The sequence below is a fragment of the Drosophila nasuta genome, chromosome 2L, assembly GCF_023558535.2.
Source record: "Drosophila nasuta strain 15112-1781.00 chromosome 2L, ASM2355853v1, whole genome shotgun sequence".
Taxonomy (NCBI): Eukaryota; Metazoa; Arthropoda; class Insecta; order Diptera; family Drosophilidae; genus Drosophila; species Drosophila nasuta.
In genome coordinates, this window is record NC_083455.1 from 7,003,764 (window position 1) to 7,020,457 (window position 16,694).

Genomic DNA, 16,694 nt, shown 5'->3' on the forward strand with positions numbered 1-16,694 from the left:
TCATGACAGTTTGGCATTTATATATTGTCAGCAAACCAGATGTTATCTCAGATATTTTAGTATCATACATAAAGCAATCACGTCATAATACAAATTAGACATTTTGTTAAATGTTAAACAATTGCTGTTATCGTCGCTAGTTGTTAATTCAAATTTGATAACGCGTAATGGAAGGTAGCATCAACACGAAACATTATTTGATTAGGTGTTTATGAGATAACAAGAATAATATAAATAATTATGTAGACCGGAAAGTGGAAAATCCAATTTGGGAGAAGTTGAGCCAGAATTGTTCTGTACTTTTTTTAAGCCGCATTTAAAGCCGCATTAAACATTTCAAAAAGAAAAATTATGATATGGCAATCGCAATCTCGGATATTATGGATCTTATGGTATATCTTGAATACAATACTGTATCGATATATGAAATACATATAATAGTATATTAAGCTGATCAATATTAACAAGAATTGTGCACTGTTTTGTTTTTATTAAAAAATAGGTAGCTGGTATCTCACAGTCGAGCACACTCAGCTGGAGTTTTTTTTTTTTAATAGAGCAATGACTAGTTGAATATGCTGATTGTTTTGAGCTTTGTTGTTAATTTGTTTGTTGTTGTTGTTGTTGTTTAGGTAACATTTTGTGGCAGGCCCAAATGTGGGCGCGTGTCGTGTCGTCTGCCTGGCTGTGGCTGTGGTTAGAGTTAATACTTAGAGGCCGACTCACGGTCGAAACCAGTTTCAATTGCCAAAGTGCCAAATGCCACAACAATTTGACTAACCGCTTGCACTCGAGGCAAGCGCGTCCGCTCAGCAAGCTTCTAGAGCAAGAACACACATACATTGGTGAGAGACACACCTACACAGGTAAAACCATAAACTGGCAATCTCAGACGTGATATGCGTCATACTCAAAGTCAAAGTGTGGAGAACAAAGCCGCAGAAGAGTCGCTTTTGCATTCGCATTCGCAATCAGTTGCAAATTGAAACTCGATTCGTTCAGATGGCAGCAGCAACCGTCGCCAGCAACCGCAGCATGGAACAAACGTACATCAGTCGGGTCACCATTCAACTGAAGCTGCCTCCACGCATCTACGAATGGCGCACTCAGGTCGCTGGCGTTGGCAAAGAGGCAAATGAAGCGCCTGTCGAATGCATTAGACACAACGGAAGCACATCAGCAGCACCACCAACACCAGCACGACCAGCAGCAAAAACCACAAGAACACCGTCCCCAATGAAAGTGCCAAAAAATACGTCTATGTACACGCCCCCACTCATCTATGGCGATGAGGCGAAACAAAAGAATCTCCTCCATACGCTGAGGAACTTCTATGATGTCGAACGCTTCCATAGCGACTGCAATCGCGTGACTAAGTGAGATGAAGTCAACAGCGGAACTGTAGTATATACATACATATATATAGAAATTATACATACTGTATACATAATATAAACATGCGGATATACTCTAAATATTAACCCATTATGTGCCTGCAATAACGCCAAGTTTGGCTCTGTTATAAGTTAAATACAACTTGTGTGTATAGCGTAATTGTTATAAATAATACAAAATAAATTCCCAATCTGATGAATTTATATTTGTGGTTTTATTGGCGTAAATTTTGCGATATTTACGCAGTTGTTTATACAAATTTAGAAGATATGATGTATAAAATAAATGTATTTTATTTGTAGCTAAAATACATTTTTATTTGGTAAATGCATATATGAGAGTTGTTGTTGGAAGTTGTTTCTATAAATTGAGTAAACATATATACATATATAATAATATTGAAAAATTTTCATTCGAAAATATTTGTAGTATGTTCAATTCAGGTTCTGCGAAGTACTTTCTGAGAAATTTTAAAATGTCAGATTGCGATCTTTGTTTTTTGATTCAACACAATTTGCATAACAACGAGTTTTAACTTATTTTGTTGTTTTGTCTCTTATAAAATAATTCAGATATATTCTAAATTTGAGAGCTATATACTATTCCAAACATTGCTTTATCGGTAATACAAATTTTTCATTCGCCCATTGAAAGATTGTAAATATAAAATAAATGTTTATGACAGCTATAAAAAAACACTTAGACACTTTCGCTATCTAAAGTTTATTGTCTTTGTTTTTATCTGTTCATAGCTAGCTTTATCAATTAGTAGCATCATTTTTGATATCTTGAGTCATATTTGATTTATTTTTAACAATTCGACAAGATGTGCAGCGTAGCGGGTTAAATTTTAGCGTAATTAAACGCAGCTCGATAAGAATATCAAAAGTAAGCGAAAATAAAAGCAAAAACTGTTAACTCGTTCGTGATTTTTTTTGTGTTGGGCTTTAGCTGCTTTGCTTTTCGGATTTTTGTGCGACGTCATCAATGTGCATAAATCACGGCTGAACAAACGCACAAAATTACACGGACCGAGCACGTCGTTCGCCACGGCCGGAAGTTCATTATGGAGGCTACCTCGCCCTACAAAGCGGAAGCTAAAGCCGTAAGTCTGTGTATGTGTATATGTATGTACTATGCTATATCCTAATAGAGAGCGAGAGAGTGAATGAGTGACTGTGTGTGTATGTCGATAGTGGTCGCATGGTTTCACGCTTTGAAGCAGCTGCTAATTTATCAGAGAGACAGCGCGCTTTGGCACGGCACAAGTTTCAAGGTAGCTCGCGAATCGATTAGCGGCCACCCAAAAAAAAGAAATGTCGAATCCAGAGCGAGAGTTGAATGTGAATGCGAACGGAATGGAAACGAAATGGGTACGATGAGCGAAATGAAACGAATTGGAATGAAAGACGATAGCATGAACGAAATCGTACGAAACGTGCATTGCACATGCAAATTGACAGCTTGATGGGCTTTTGGGAGAAGGGGAGTGAATTGAGGTATGGGAATTGGATCGACATCGCCATCGACATCGACATCGGCATCGTCCCTGGCCCGCTAGGGTTGTCAAGTGGCTGTTGAATCAATGCAGCAAAATGTAACAATGTGAGTGTGTCTGTATCTATGTATGTGTATGTATGAGGCCACTTAAAGATTGCCACATAAACTTTATGAGCTTCAGTTACGAGCAGCTGTCGATGAGTTTGATGAAGGTTCATTGCAGCCAAAAACCCCCTTAACTTATTGTCAAAGTTTTGCGCTCCTATTCCCACTCACACACACACACACACACTCTCACACATACACTTATCCAATGTGGCTAATCAACCTCATGGAATGCTCCTCTGGGATGCTCATTGCAACCATTTGGCCATAAATAGTTTGGGGGCAGCGTCCCAAAAATGTTATGGTACTTAACTGATGGGATTGCCCGTCGTCCAAGTGTCTCCAAAGTGCTGAACACAATTTTCGTTCAAGTTTCCAACGGCATCAATATTTAACTTTACTATGTCCTCTAAAATGGGTTTTTCCTAATGCATAACCCGCCGTCCACCCCCTCCGCAAAACTTGTTAGTTCATGAAAATAGAATATTCATTTAACAACCGGCACTTTGCGCACATATGTACATATATTGCCCTGTAAAAACCTTTAGGAAATACCAGCAAGTTGACAGTAAAGACCAAAAGAATATTATGCATTAATTAAAGAGCACGTGATTTCCTGGTTTCAGAATAATTACAATATTCCATTGAACAATGAGTCACTTGAAAGTGTTTAAATTGAAATTATATAAAAAATAAAATGGTAAATACTTGTTTCTTTTTTAATTGCCATCAATGAAATAAAATCAATTCATGTTCGCAATCAGAGTAATTTAAACGAGAGTTGATTACAGAATATAGAATAACTCTATGAAATTTATTTAGTTTTCATGCCCTCTACCTATAGTGTAGATGGATATTATATATTTGTGCAAGCAGCAAATGTATGTAACAGGCAGAAAGAGGTATCTTCGACACCATAAAGTATATATATTCTCGATTAGCCTGTCCGTCTGTCCGAATGAACACCTAGATCTCAGATACCATAAGAGATAGAGATATAATTTTTTTTCAAATGTTTCCACGCCTACTTCCGCCCCTGCAAATCGATAAAAAGCGAATAACAAGCTTAATTATTGGTCAAGTTTTTTTTATAGCTATGAATCCTGAAAGTTTGGTTGCGATCACATAAGAATTGTAGAAGTTAACTAAAAAATACTTTGGTATGGGCAAATACGCCTAGTTGGTTTGGGTAGCAATCTGGTATATTTTGTACTCTTAAATATATTTTGAATGTAATACCATAACAATATTGTATATATTTTAGTAATTTTGCAGTATATTAATTTTATTTTAAGAATATTACCCCACAGAATTGCTCTCATTCAAATCGGGTAGCGGGTATCTCATAGTCGAGTACACAAGACTGTAGCTTTCATTACTTGTTTTTGAGTGTTATTTCAACATTTTCATTGGAAATGTATTCATAATTCGCAGAAATTACATTGTGAATTGAAAATGGAGATTTAACTCACTTACGAAATTCGAGCAATTCATGCAAAATGCACGCGAAATAAATTGAAGCAGTTCAGAGTGTGTGTAACTGTGATGCGACATAGCTCATTATTTATGCATAAAATGCAATTTACTGGAATAAACGCAACAAATTAAGCTGTCAACTGTTGATGTTTTATAAATGAAATAGTTATTATTTATTGCATGAAATTAATTAAATGGCTTTGCATTTCTGATAACCAGTTTTAGAATGAATCACAGGTGCATTGAACTCTCTACCACCATCGGGAGATAGAATGACTGATTCCATGAATCAACCCCAAACGTATCATATTAGCTGTTTTGTTTTATTACCAAGGGGTTTTTGCATTGACTGATTACAAAGAACTCTGTAGTCGTCTTTTTTGAGCCACGCGGAATCACCCGATGAGTTGAAAGGCTTTGCTTTAACGGCCGCTGAATCACAAGAGTCAAATGCAATTTAATGGCAGATTAATATACGTACACTCCGGGGCAGTCAGGCAGTCGGGCACGGCACCCTGACACGGTCACACTGGCAATTAGTGGCCACACACAAAAGAAAGAAAGAAAAAACAGAATGAAAAAAAAAACTGGGGAATGTCAATAATTAAAAGTCGGCCAAATGTTGTCATTTGTGCTCCGAGCCGCAAAAGCGACTTCCTGCCACCCACAAAACTTTATGCCACAAGCTCAGACATACACACACAAACACAGGCAGAGGTACACACACACACACACACACACATAAAGAGAGTTGTTTTTACCGTGGCGTGGCATGGCTTTTAGCATGCAAGTCACACGTCCTTGCTAGCCTTTTGCCATTGTTGTTGGCATTTTGATTTATCGATTTAAATTTTGTGCTCCGACTGTTGGCTTTTCCTCTCGCTTTTCCACATTACCAGCTCAATCATTATTATTTTGTGTACGAGTCGGTGTGTGTGTTTGTGTGTGTTTGCTGTGCTGCTTCTTCCACTTTTTACATGCCTTTTAAATACTTGTACTTAGTTTGTTGTTGCTTTTGACCGCCTGCCGTTTGGGTCGAGGTCTTTTTGAGTTTTGGGTTTGAGTTGCTGCCGTTGCCGTTGCCGTTGCCGTTGCCTCTGCTGCTGCTTCTTCTTCGTTTTTCGCCACCCACGACAAACGTCGTTAACAGTCACGTTAGCGTGCGCCACACACAAACATTCACACAGAGACAGAGAGAGTGTGAGAGAGAGAGACACAAACAGGCATACACTCAAGCGTACGCACATAAGTGTGCTTGCTATACTATACTGCCATATAAAAACATTTCAGAACGTGCGCCTGTGTATATGTATGTGTGTGTGTCTGTTTGTTGTTTTTATAGCAGCTCGCGCGCAATTTGGGTCGATGGTAAAATAGAAAAGCCAAAAGCAAGGCGAAAGCACAAACACACACACTACATTTCCAACAAAGGTCGTTTCGAGCAGACCAATGCACATTTATTTCTACTATATGTATATACATACATACATATATATAGTATTGTAGTACTACTCGCACACAAACACACACTCAAAACTATATGTGCGACATATATACAGATATATATGCAGCGACATGTGCTCTTCTCCCCCGCTTCTCCCTCTCTTTTAGCGAGTTATGTTCGCGTTTTGTTTAGTCCTTTTTGAACATTTCTGCTGCTGCTGCTGCAGCTGCAGCTGCTCTGGTTCTGACTGAGTTCTGGGCTCTGCTCTGGTTTCATGTTAATTGCTCATAGCGTCGCTTGTTCCGGCAATCTGCGTTAATTTTAAAGCTTGATTTACAGACTACAACTAGTCATGGCTGTTGTTGTTGTTGTTGCTGTTGCTGTTGCTTTGCGGTTGCAGCTCAACTGCAATTTGCGCCCTAAAGCACACAACAGAATTTTTCTTTTTAGCTGCTGCCTCGTCGTCATCATTGTTGTTGTTGCTGTTGTGCCCTGTCCCTGCATGAGGTCAGAATGGAGCATATGCACAAAAGGCAACTTTGGGCACACATACATAATATATTTACTTGGTCAGCAAGGCGGAGAGGATAAACATTTGCATGCCATTAGTTTTATTTTATAGTTTAATTAAACTATGAAAATGCAATTACGCCATGACTAGCATGCAAATTGAGTATAGTAACATTTCGCCTGCATTACCAATCGACTGGAAAAGTAATATTGGCAATTTCATTCAGCCTAGGGTCTCACGTAATAATTAAATTGATACAGATACTTTAATTGAGTGTGCAATATGCTTGGCAATTCAGTTAGAATAATTTATATTACATGACATATTAATAGCTATACTAATTATCGTATATTCAAGTTTATTAAATATACCAAAAACCAATTTAATTTGATACTTTAGAGCTAATTATCATTGTCAGTAAAATATTGTACAATTTACTGATTTTGATTTCAAGCAAATTGTTTTCAAGATTCGTATACTTGGTAAAATGTCTTTAGTTTGAACTTGTTAGAAATGGATTAATGTTCATAATAATGAAATATAGTAATTAATCATAATCAGTAGTTTTACTTTTGCAATAATGTTGATATTAGGCATCGAAAAATAAAATATATTTCATAGAAGTAAACTTCCCCTTCTAGCAGCTCGCTAAATAAATCGGATATTTAAGTAAGTAAATTTCAAAAATGTTTTAACTTGTTAGATAATTATTCATATTCATAAGAATTGTTTAATACTATTATTAAGTTGGACTTAACGATATACTTAGGTCTTGAAAAATACAATAAAATTTTGTTTTCTAGCTTTTCGCAAGTCAAATCGATTATTGAAATAATAAAATATTAAAAATTCTTTTTAAGACCCATCCCAATCAATATTGAAGTGAAGTTTTGGTGCTTTAGCCTAGTCCAACTATGAAAATTTCAGCTCTTCACAATATCTCTAACAAATATAATCCAGTTTTTCATAAAAATATTATCTCGCATTGCAAAAAAAGGAGTTTAATATTAGACTAACATATTGTTGCTGTCTTTTCTTAACTTTCTCTCTTTCTGTTTTTATATTTTATGCAATGAAAACACTTGTGAAAATGAAAAAAGAGTGCTTAAAAAGTCGTGTAAACTCTTGGCGATGCCATTTAACTGCTGCTTGTTTTCTTTGCTTTTTTTGTTGTCAGCCACTTTGGCGCGTGTGTGTGCAGCAGACAGATAGAAAGGGGACACAGACAGCAGCAGAGCGGGAGAGGGACACAGGGAGTGAGGGAGGACTGCTAGGGAGACAGCTCAGTTGAGTCATTAAAATGAGAAATGGCTCCGGGGTCCGCACGCCTAGGCAAACACACACACACACACACACACAGTGTGGCACCACGTTTGGGGTTTTAATTGTTGTTGGCCAAAATATATGAATGGCTATGAGTGTGTGCATAACATACCACGAGCTCAAAGGTGAAAAAGGTTTCCCAACTTGACTTTGCCGAATGAAGAAAGTGCAGAATGCAGTTCACAAGGCATCGAATATATAGTATAGTAGTGTCGGCACATATGTGTATGCTGGCAGCTGTTTAACTGCCATCAATTAATTGTGCTTGCAGGTATTACGTATACGTAATTTATGAGCATATTTATGGCATTACGTATACGCTATGCTCAAAATGAGTACTAATTCAAGGTGACTGCGTTGTCCATGGGAATACTTTATAGCATTTATAACATTACATCAAATCGAGAGAGTGAGACATACATATGTAACAACTTTTCACAATTACTAATAAATCATTATGAATTACTTGCAATAATTTCATCTAGTTCCAGTACCAAATTAAGATGGCTTCAATTACTCCAATGGAGGTTGAATAAAATAATACAATAAAATATTCCGACACCTCAATTCCATTTTGCAATTATAGCAAATATCCTAAGCATTGCATACTTTTAGGCTCAGTGTAAAATAAATCACTATTATTGTTGCTCCTAAAAGTATGCAATAGAATTTTTCACATCTCGGCAATTATCACACATACGCCTCATTAAACAATTCCATTATTCTTATTCATAACTTATTTGAAAAAAACTAAAATGAATAAATTTCTAATGTTTGCCTTGCCATTTCATTGGCTGAGTTATTACGCATACGCCACGTGGAACACGTGTGAGTGGCGTATGGAAGTCAAATTGAATTTGCGTTGAGTTGAGAAGAAGAGTAGATGCCTTCAGCTCTCTTGTACATTTGCCTGTCACATAAATCACTTATACGACATCCTACAGATATTCAACATCTCGTGCCTAACCTCGTTGCCTTATTTAAATACAAATGCCATTAGTCATAGCTCAGCCCAAAAGGACGAAATCACGCAGAAGCACAGTGCTGTGCGTTTCTTAGTGGGTGTGTGTTGCGCCTTGTTCTCAACACAATTTGAAGCTGGGAAAAATTTGCACTTACCATTGATACCATGCTGATTGGCCACATTATCCTCATCGCTGCTGCCGTCGCCGCCGTTGCCGCTGTTCGCGGCGTTGAGTTGGGCACCTTCTTCCTCCTCTTCGCCAAACATTTGTTCGTCGTAGAGCAATTCGCCCTCATCCTCGTTCGATGTTTGCGATGATTTCACTTGATAAGTAGGCGGTACACCGGCCACGCCTCCCATATTATTAACCGTCACATCGTTATTGTGAGCCGGCTGATGTTGTTGGTGTTGTTGCTTGTGCTGTGTGGCGGTTTTGGGCTTATGGCCCTGGACACTGCCCAGCAGGGGAAGCAGAAGGCAGCAGAGCAGCAGCAACACGAGTGTGCAATTAAATGCCTGGCCACGCCCACCAATTGCCTTCGCGGCTTGATGTTTGCTTGCAGTTGTTTGTTCTTTCTTTTTGCTTGCAGCTGTAGTTGCTGCTGTTGTTGTTGTTGTGGTTGTTATTGGAGTTGTTGTTGTTGTATTTAATGTTAATAATACTAAGCGTTTTAAAATATTTACACAATCGACAATGTACGCGCACATTATTGATAACAAAAGCTTTGTTGCATGGTGTTTGTTTGTTGCTTGTTTCTGTTTCTGTTTTGCTTGTTGTAGTTGTTGTTGTTGTTGTGGTGTATAAGCAACATTTGCATCTGCTGCTGGCACTAATTGGCAACATTTGGGCACGTTTCGTAGTCGTCCGCGTCGCCTGCGACTATTGAAATCTATCGTTGTTGTTGCTGTTGCTGTTGCTGTTGTATTGTTGTTGTTGTTGTTGGCTGCATGTCTTCCGGCTGGAAACATGTTGCTAAAGCGAATGTTGCTAATGCTTATGCTGCTATTGCAGCTGCTCTTGCTGCTGTTGTTGCTATAGCTATGAGCTTTAGCTGTTTGTTGTTGCACTTGCTGTTGCTGTTGCCGCTGTTGTTGTTGTTGCTGCAGATAACTCTGCTGTCGCTGTCGCTGTTGTTGTTGTTGTTGCTCTAATTGCTGTCGTTGCTGCCATTGTTGTTTGCTGCATGTTGTTTGCTGCAACATTGGACCCCTTTAAATGTTGTTGTTGTTTCTTATTATTTTGTTGTATTTATGTTTTTTTGTTTGTTTGTTGCTGCTATTGCAAAACCGTTTGTTGTCGTTGTTTGTGTTTTGTTTTTTTAATTTTTGCTTTTTGCTTGAACTTTTTGCTGAAACTTTTTGAATCCGACAGCGCCGATTTAAAGTTCTCCTCGTCGTCTTGCCTTATCTCTTTCGCTTTCCGTCTCCTGCGTCGCGCTCCTCTCTATCGCTCGCTCTAGCTATTTGCTGCTATGCTTTTGCATTTGCACAACTTTTGCTCATTGTTGTTGTTGCAATATCACACAAATTTATATATACATAAATAACAATTAACACAACACCACACTAAACAGGCAACGTTGTGTTGCAGTTGCAGTTGCAGTTGAAGTTGCTGCCGTTGTCATTGAGGTTAAGGTTTGTCGCAGCATTTCCTCGAAATTTGCTAACAACTATTGGCCAGGCCATGTGAAGAGATATTTGCTTTTTCTGCTTTTTTGGCAACGCAAAACGTCTGTGTATTGGTGTGCGTGAGTGTGTGTATTTTGTGCGCGCTAGTGTGTGTGTGAGTGTGTGTGTGTTTTTTGGAAAAATTCCCTGAGTTTTGCCAGTGTAGAGTGTCGAGCGCGGAAGCAGCACACACTGTACACTACAGCACTACGACGAGGACGTGGAGCGGTAGCAGCCAGGACGCCAGGACGACTGGACGACAGGACTCGCAGGACAGCACTGCTGACGTTGTTGTGGCCGTCTGCTGCAGCAGGCCCCACTGGAAGGCAGCGACAGCACGAGGAGAGTCGCAGCAGTCGCCTCAGTCGCAGTCTCAGCCTCAGCCTCAGCCGCAGCAGCAGCAGCAGCGGGAGCAGCTTTCTGCTCGGTCCCCAGCTGGAAGGCAGTCAGATCCAGTTTTATGGCAGCACTCGAGAGAGAGACAGAGAGAGAGACTGAGAGCGAGTGTGTGTGAGAGTATTTCCTTTTGTATTATTATTTTTGGTATCGTGTTTGTTTGTTTGCTTCCTATTATTATTGCTGCTGCTGCGCGTGCGCTACATTTGTTTACATTTTCGTATTTTCGTATCGCATCGAAGCTATCCACGAGAAGTTGTTCAATCTGCCAAAAGAGAAATATACAAGAAAAGGAAATGTAAATTTGAAGCTCAGTTAGCATGCAAAGTGAAAGAGTTATGTTAACACTTAACAGTTTGCTGTTATCGTTTAACAGCGTTTCGATCAGTCTTCGCACTCACTCACACCACAATGTTCACGCTCTCAGGCAAGCCTACACAAAAAAAAAATATAACACACATTCTCCCGTTCTCTAACTCTCTTTGGCTCTCTCTGCATTGTTATTTCCATGCTTACGCTCTGCTGCTTATCTCAATGTTCTTATCGCTGCTCACGTTTTCTGTTATTGCTTTCGTTTTCTGCTGCGTGTGCTGCCGCCTCTGCCGTCGTTGTTGCTGCTGCTGCTGCTGCTGCTGATGTTGTGTTTGTTGTTTTAGCTTACGCTTACAATTTTTACTTTCATTTAGTTTAGTAGGTAACACACTCGTTCCTCTACACCCACTTTCATTCCATGCTCTCTCTCTCTCTCTCTCTCTCTCTCTTACTCTCGTTTTTTATGTAGCTGCTTGTGGCTGTCTATGGCTGTCTCTGGGCTCTATGTGCGGTTACGTTCATTGTTATGCTTTGAGTAGCTGCCGCTAATGTCCTGCTCCCCGCCCACTCTTCCATTTCATGGACTCTTTGTATCTGCCTCTTCATGTTCGTGTATGCGTGCGTGTATTTGTGTGTGTCTCTGTGTGTTTGGGTTTGTGTTTGTCTTTGTGTTTGTGTGCGTATGAGCCTCGCACTTTTTGCTGCTACCTTTTTTTGTGGTTCCTTTTTTGCTAGTATTTTTAGTCATAGGCTAAACTTCAGCCACGAATTTCGAGAGTCGCTAGGCATTATTATTAATTATGGTATTTGATTCTCTTGAGGTGCGTGAAATTCTGCTGCCAAATTGCGTAACATTTTTGGGCTTCTTCAATTTTAGCCTTTACATAATTGCACATTAAATTGATTAAAACTCAGAAACGTCACTTAAAACCCTTTTAATATATCAGCAAACTTTCAGGAATTAACATGACGTTTATTAATTGAGAAACCTTAATCTTTTCTGTTCTTCAATGTATTATACAATTAAGCCTCCAAATTATTTTGCTTATCATTAAATAGGTAAATAAATTCCGTTTTGAAGACTAAGATGATATAGTTTATAGAGTTTACTTTAATCTTTACTATTAAAAATAAAAAATAATTTCAGGTTAAAAGAAACAGCACAAATAATATTGTATAATATCATTATGAACTCAAGTGAAGAGATTTCTCTTTAATATATTCGATTCATCATATTTGTTTTATATAAATAAATGCTCTTAATATTGCTATTGACTAACTTTAATTTTTTATTAACATTTTTTTAAGTAAATTTATATAAATAAAAACTACTTTTTTGAGCGATTTATTTGCCATCTATCTTTATCAGTTTCAATTGACTATCTCAAATTTGGTACTAAAACTAGCTCCTTAAAGTATGCTTCAGAAATGCAGTTTGCATTGTTTTAATATCCAATTTGCTTACGATTGTTTTACACCATTTTGCTAATCATTATATCATTTGCTCGTTGGCCACGCATAGAGCGCACTTTAAGAGGGGCGGTGCCAACAAAAAAAAAAAACGGTGACTACCAATTTTTGGCTGCCTGTTAAATTTGCTGTCTTGGTCAGAGCCAGAACCAGAGCCAGAGCCAAAAGCAGCAGCAGCAACAGCAATAACAACAAGAAGACCGAAAAACTTTTGCACAGTGGAAATCGTAGAAAAAACGAAAGCAACGTTTTGACCTCTTTATGAAAGGCCTGAAGGCACGAGAATACACGCACACACACGCAGAATAAGCAGAAACACACTCACACACAAACTCTTGCACACAGTCACAGTCCGAGTCCCTCACACACACACATACACACGCACACAGAGACACTCATGTATACATTTGTTACAATGGCATTAACATTTCTGCACTCGCACACAAACATACACAGCCACTCACACACACACACACACACACTCACTCACTCACAGACACTCACTCACAGACACTCACTCACAGACACTCACTTGCGCACACACACAGACGAGAGCTGTGTCATTTTTATTGCTTGATTATATAAAAATTGGGTTTGTATTCAATTTTCTAGAGCACTTTTCAATTAGATTTTGCATTCGTTTCTTTACTGTTTCGTTTTCTTAATTCGTTTTGGTTTTTTCCATTTTCTGGTTTTATTACACTGCCGATTTGTTTGACGTCTTGTGGGTTTTTAAAGTGCAATCAATTTACCAACACCTCAGTCACAGTCACAGTCACAGTTACGATTAAAAGTTTCTGCACACACACACATACACATATGCACCCTCACATTTATTTATATATATATAGATTTGGTTGTGTGTCACAACGCACCGTCCGCTTTTTGGTCCTGCGAGGATGTTGTCAGCGCAGCGCACGAAAACGTTTTGGGTCCTGCCTCGACTTGTCGTCGAGTCCTCGAGTCTGGGGCCACATGCCACGAAGCCAAATGGAAGCCGACGCCGAAACAGAAACCGAAGCCGAAGCCGAATCGAAGCGACACAAGAGCTATAAAAACGACGACTTTCCAGTTCAGGAGCTGAGTTATTTCAACAAACTGGTCACATTACACACTCTCATTCTCTCTCTCACCTCTCTCTCTCTCTCTTTCTTGCTCTATGGCTGCTGCGCCATGTTGTTATAATTTATATTTAATTAATTTATTATTCTTTCATTGGGCAACCCGAATATTTTTGGCACCAGCAAAGACACAGCAAACATTTGCTCTCACTCTCTTATACGAAGGAGCTCTCCTAGCTTTTGCTCTCTTCCAGTTTATAGCAAACTTTTGCAGCGCAGCTGAGAGCGTGGAGCGTAGAGCTCGTCAGACTGTCAGCACAGGTAGAGTTTGCTGCCAAACAAATATCAGGCTAAAAAACCCACACACACACAGAGAACAAAAAAAGCGTACTATATATGGTATATATATAGAAGCGAAAAAATACGCTGTGCACGCGTTACAACACTTACAAACAGTCACACACACCCACACATACACTCACACACATACATTCGCAATACACACGCACATTCTCGCACAATTGTATTTTGATTATGCCCGGTTCGGTACGCCGCATAGCTTAGATATTTCTACGCACAACAATGCCACGTCGTCGTCGTCGTCGTCGTCGTCTTCGTCGCCGTCGTCATCGTCATCGTTGTTGTCATGGACCCGTCCTCAATCCTCAGATCCAAACACCTCCCTCCCCTTCCTTCGGTACCCAGCAGCCTCATTGATAGCCCCAGTTCGCCATATCAAATATTTATAGAATTAAGAAAAGGAGAGGAATGCCACCTAAACACTTAATACAACGAATTATCCATACTCTGATGACGGCAAGCCTTGGTATTTAACTAAATGAAAACTATTAATATTTGTTAATCAATACAACTATTTTTAAGAAAGGTGCCATACATTTTGGAAGCTGTTCAGCTGTTAATAATGACCAAATTAAAAGGGGCTCATGTTATAAAATCTTCGCTTGATTGAAATTAATACGATATACTATCATTTACCTAAATTTTAGCACATCGCTGAAAATATTTTTTAAATATGCTTGCTCTTTGAGCATACATTTGCTTTATAAATTATGACAAATTCTTTCTTTAAAATATGTATTATTATTTAAATGTATTACCAGATTAGAATTGTCTTAAAAGTTCACTTATATTTAAATACACGTTATATTAGTTTTGTTAGTGAAAATTTATATTAAAAATGGATTAATTTTAAATATATTTGGATATACTATAAAATATAGCACATTGCCTTATATACTTGGAACAAACTCAATTTATTCATTGATAAAAATTCTTCATTATGCAAACATTTGTTTTACAAAGAATGAGAACAATTTTTTGTTTAATATTTTGATTTGATTTGTCCTTAATATGCACTATTATTTATAAGCAAATTTTGTTAAATTTGTAAATAAAATTCTATTAAAATATGGTCTTACTTTAAATATAATTTGCTATGCTATCAGACTGCAAAATAAATCGGATAATTTATTCTTAAATCTCTTATTTACGATACACTTATCACATCACATTCTCACATTGCCATCCCACAACATCGCTTTGCAGAGTATGGACGAAGAGAAAAAAACAAAATAAAGAAGCAGCAAAGCGGGGCAAAGTTTTGCACGTTTGTCATAGAAGTGAGCTCTAATAGGCGTTTAGATCATTTATTTTATGCACAGTCTCATAATAAAAACGCCAAAATATATCATTTGTAATTATAATTTGTGGGCAGGCCCAAAACAAAATTGGTAGTTGGCAACAGCAACAGCAACTGGAGATGAAGCTGAAGCGTTGAATGTGAAGAGAGAGAACTGCGAGACTAAAAGGTGGCAGATTGAAGCGAGGAGACAAGACAAGAAGACAACATGTGGTCTGCACTTGTCAGGGACTCAAACTAAATGATAAAGATATATATTTATATAAAAGGGTCCCCAACCAGACAGCCAAACAAATGGCCCAAGTCAACTGCGGCCAAACAAAAGAGTTATATAACAATAGCTGGACATAGACATAAGACGTAATAACTAAACTATGGGCCAAGTCAGCTCTACTGCAAGATGCTATACAGCCCATTACTGTGCTTTTAACCTAACATTAGTACAACAAAAACGTAGAAAAAAAAAAATCACAAACGAGGCAAACAAAAGCTGATTGTTTGCGCTTTTCTTTCTACTAAGCTACTTAAAGCTTAATTTGCCTGAAATGTAATTGTGACATCTGCTGCTCTTTTTTGAATCCGGCATAATAAAATTAACAAGTTAAGTTAATTAGAATAAAGTCGCTTTAAACAGTAGTAAAGTGCTTGCTTTGGCTTTTATTTCTAAAGAACAATAATATTTAATAACGTGTGACTTTAAGATCAACTGAGATTACTCGAAAGAATAATAATGTAATTTAATAAAATTAAGTATATTTATATAACAGATTTTACAAAAAATAATGTTCAAAGTAGTAAATTATTTTAAAATAAAATTGATGAACTTTTGTTTAAATTAAAGTATTTTAAAATGCTGGTTAATTAATAATATGCACATTGGCAATATTCTTGCCAATGTCAAGTGCAAGACTAATTAAAGTAAAAAAAAACATATACTAAATTATATTTTTATTTTGAATAAAAATGAATAGTATAGCTCTTAACTAACGTTTTAATTAGAGCTAAGAATGATTTCGGAATAATTTTTCTGTTTTCAGATTATACCTATAAGAATTACATTTACTTCTTTTTAAAATTCTTCAGTTTTTGTTTTTTTTTCCCCGTGGATAATCTGACACTCGACAAATTCCGCCTGGGAACAAGATATATATATATAAATTCAATACTAATCTAATAACAATGATAAAATACAGAGAATGTATATTTAGGGAATCGTATTGAACGTAATAGACAACTAAAATTTTGAAAAGTATAATGTGCTAACATTCATCTAAATTCAAGTATTTTCAATTTTATTTATTTATTATTATTTATTTTCAATCGAATCTAATAAAACCAGACTGAAGCTCTTAGTCGGTCTGGCTCATCGCATAGCAATAAGGAATTGTATTGGTTATTTCAATAATAAA

At 37.5% G+C, this 16,694-nt stretch overlaps 2 protein-coding genes across 2 annotated transcripts in view; one reads left to right on the forward strand and one right to left on the reverse strand.

Annotated features, from left to right (window-relative positions):
• Nucleotides 1-11,047, reverse strand: part of LOC132783724 (sodium/potassium/calcium exchanger Nckx30C) — a 39,971-nt gene extending 28,924 nt beyond the window's left edge. Inside the window, 3 exon segments of the mRNA XM_060789072.1 lie at nt 8,874-9,775; nt 9,777-9,870; nt 9,873-11,047. Of these exon segments, the coding sequence (XP_060645055.1) occupies nt 8,874-9,775; nt 9,777-9,870; nt 9,873-9,921 (1,045 nt within the window). The 5' untranslated portion in view covers nt 9,922-11,047.
• LOC132783726 (uncharacterized) lies at nt 959-1,598 on the forward strand. The gene has a single exon (XM_060789075.1). The coding sequence runs from the start codon at nt 1,003-1,005 to the stop codon at nt 1,378-1,380; it is 378 nt and encodes a 125-aa protein (XP_060645058.1). The 5' UTR covers nt 959-1,002; the 3' UTR covers nt 1,381-1,598.
• Nucleotides 11,048-16,694: the final 5,647 nt, after the last annotated feature.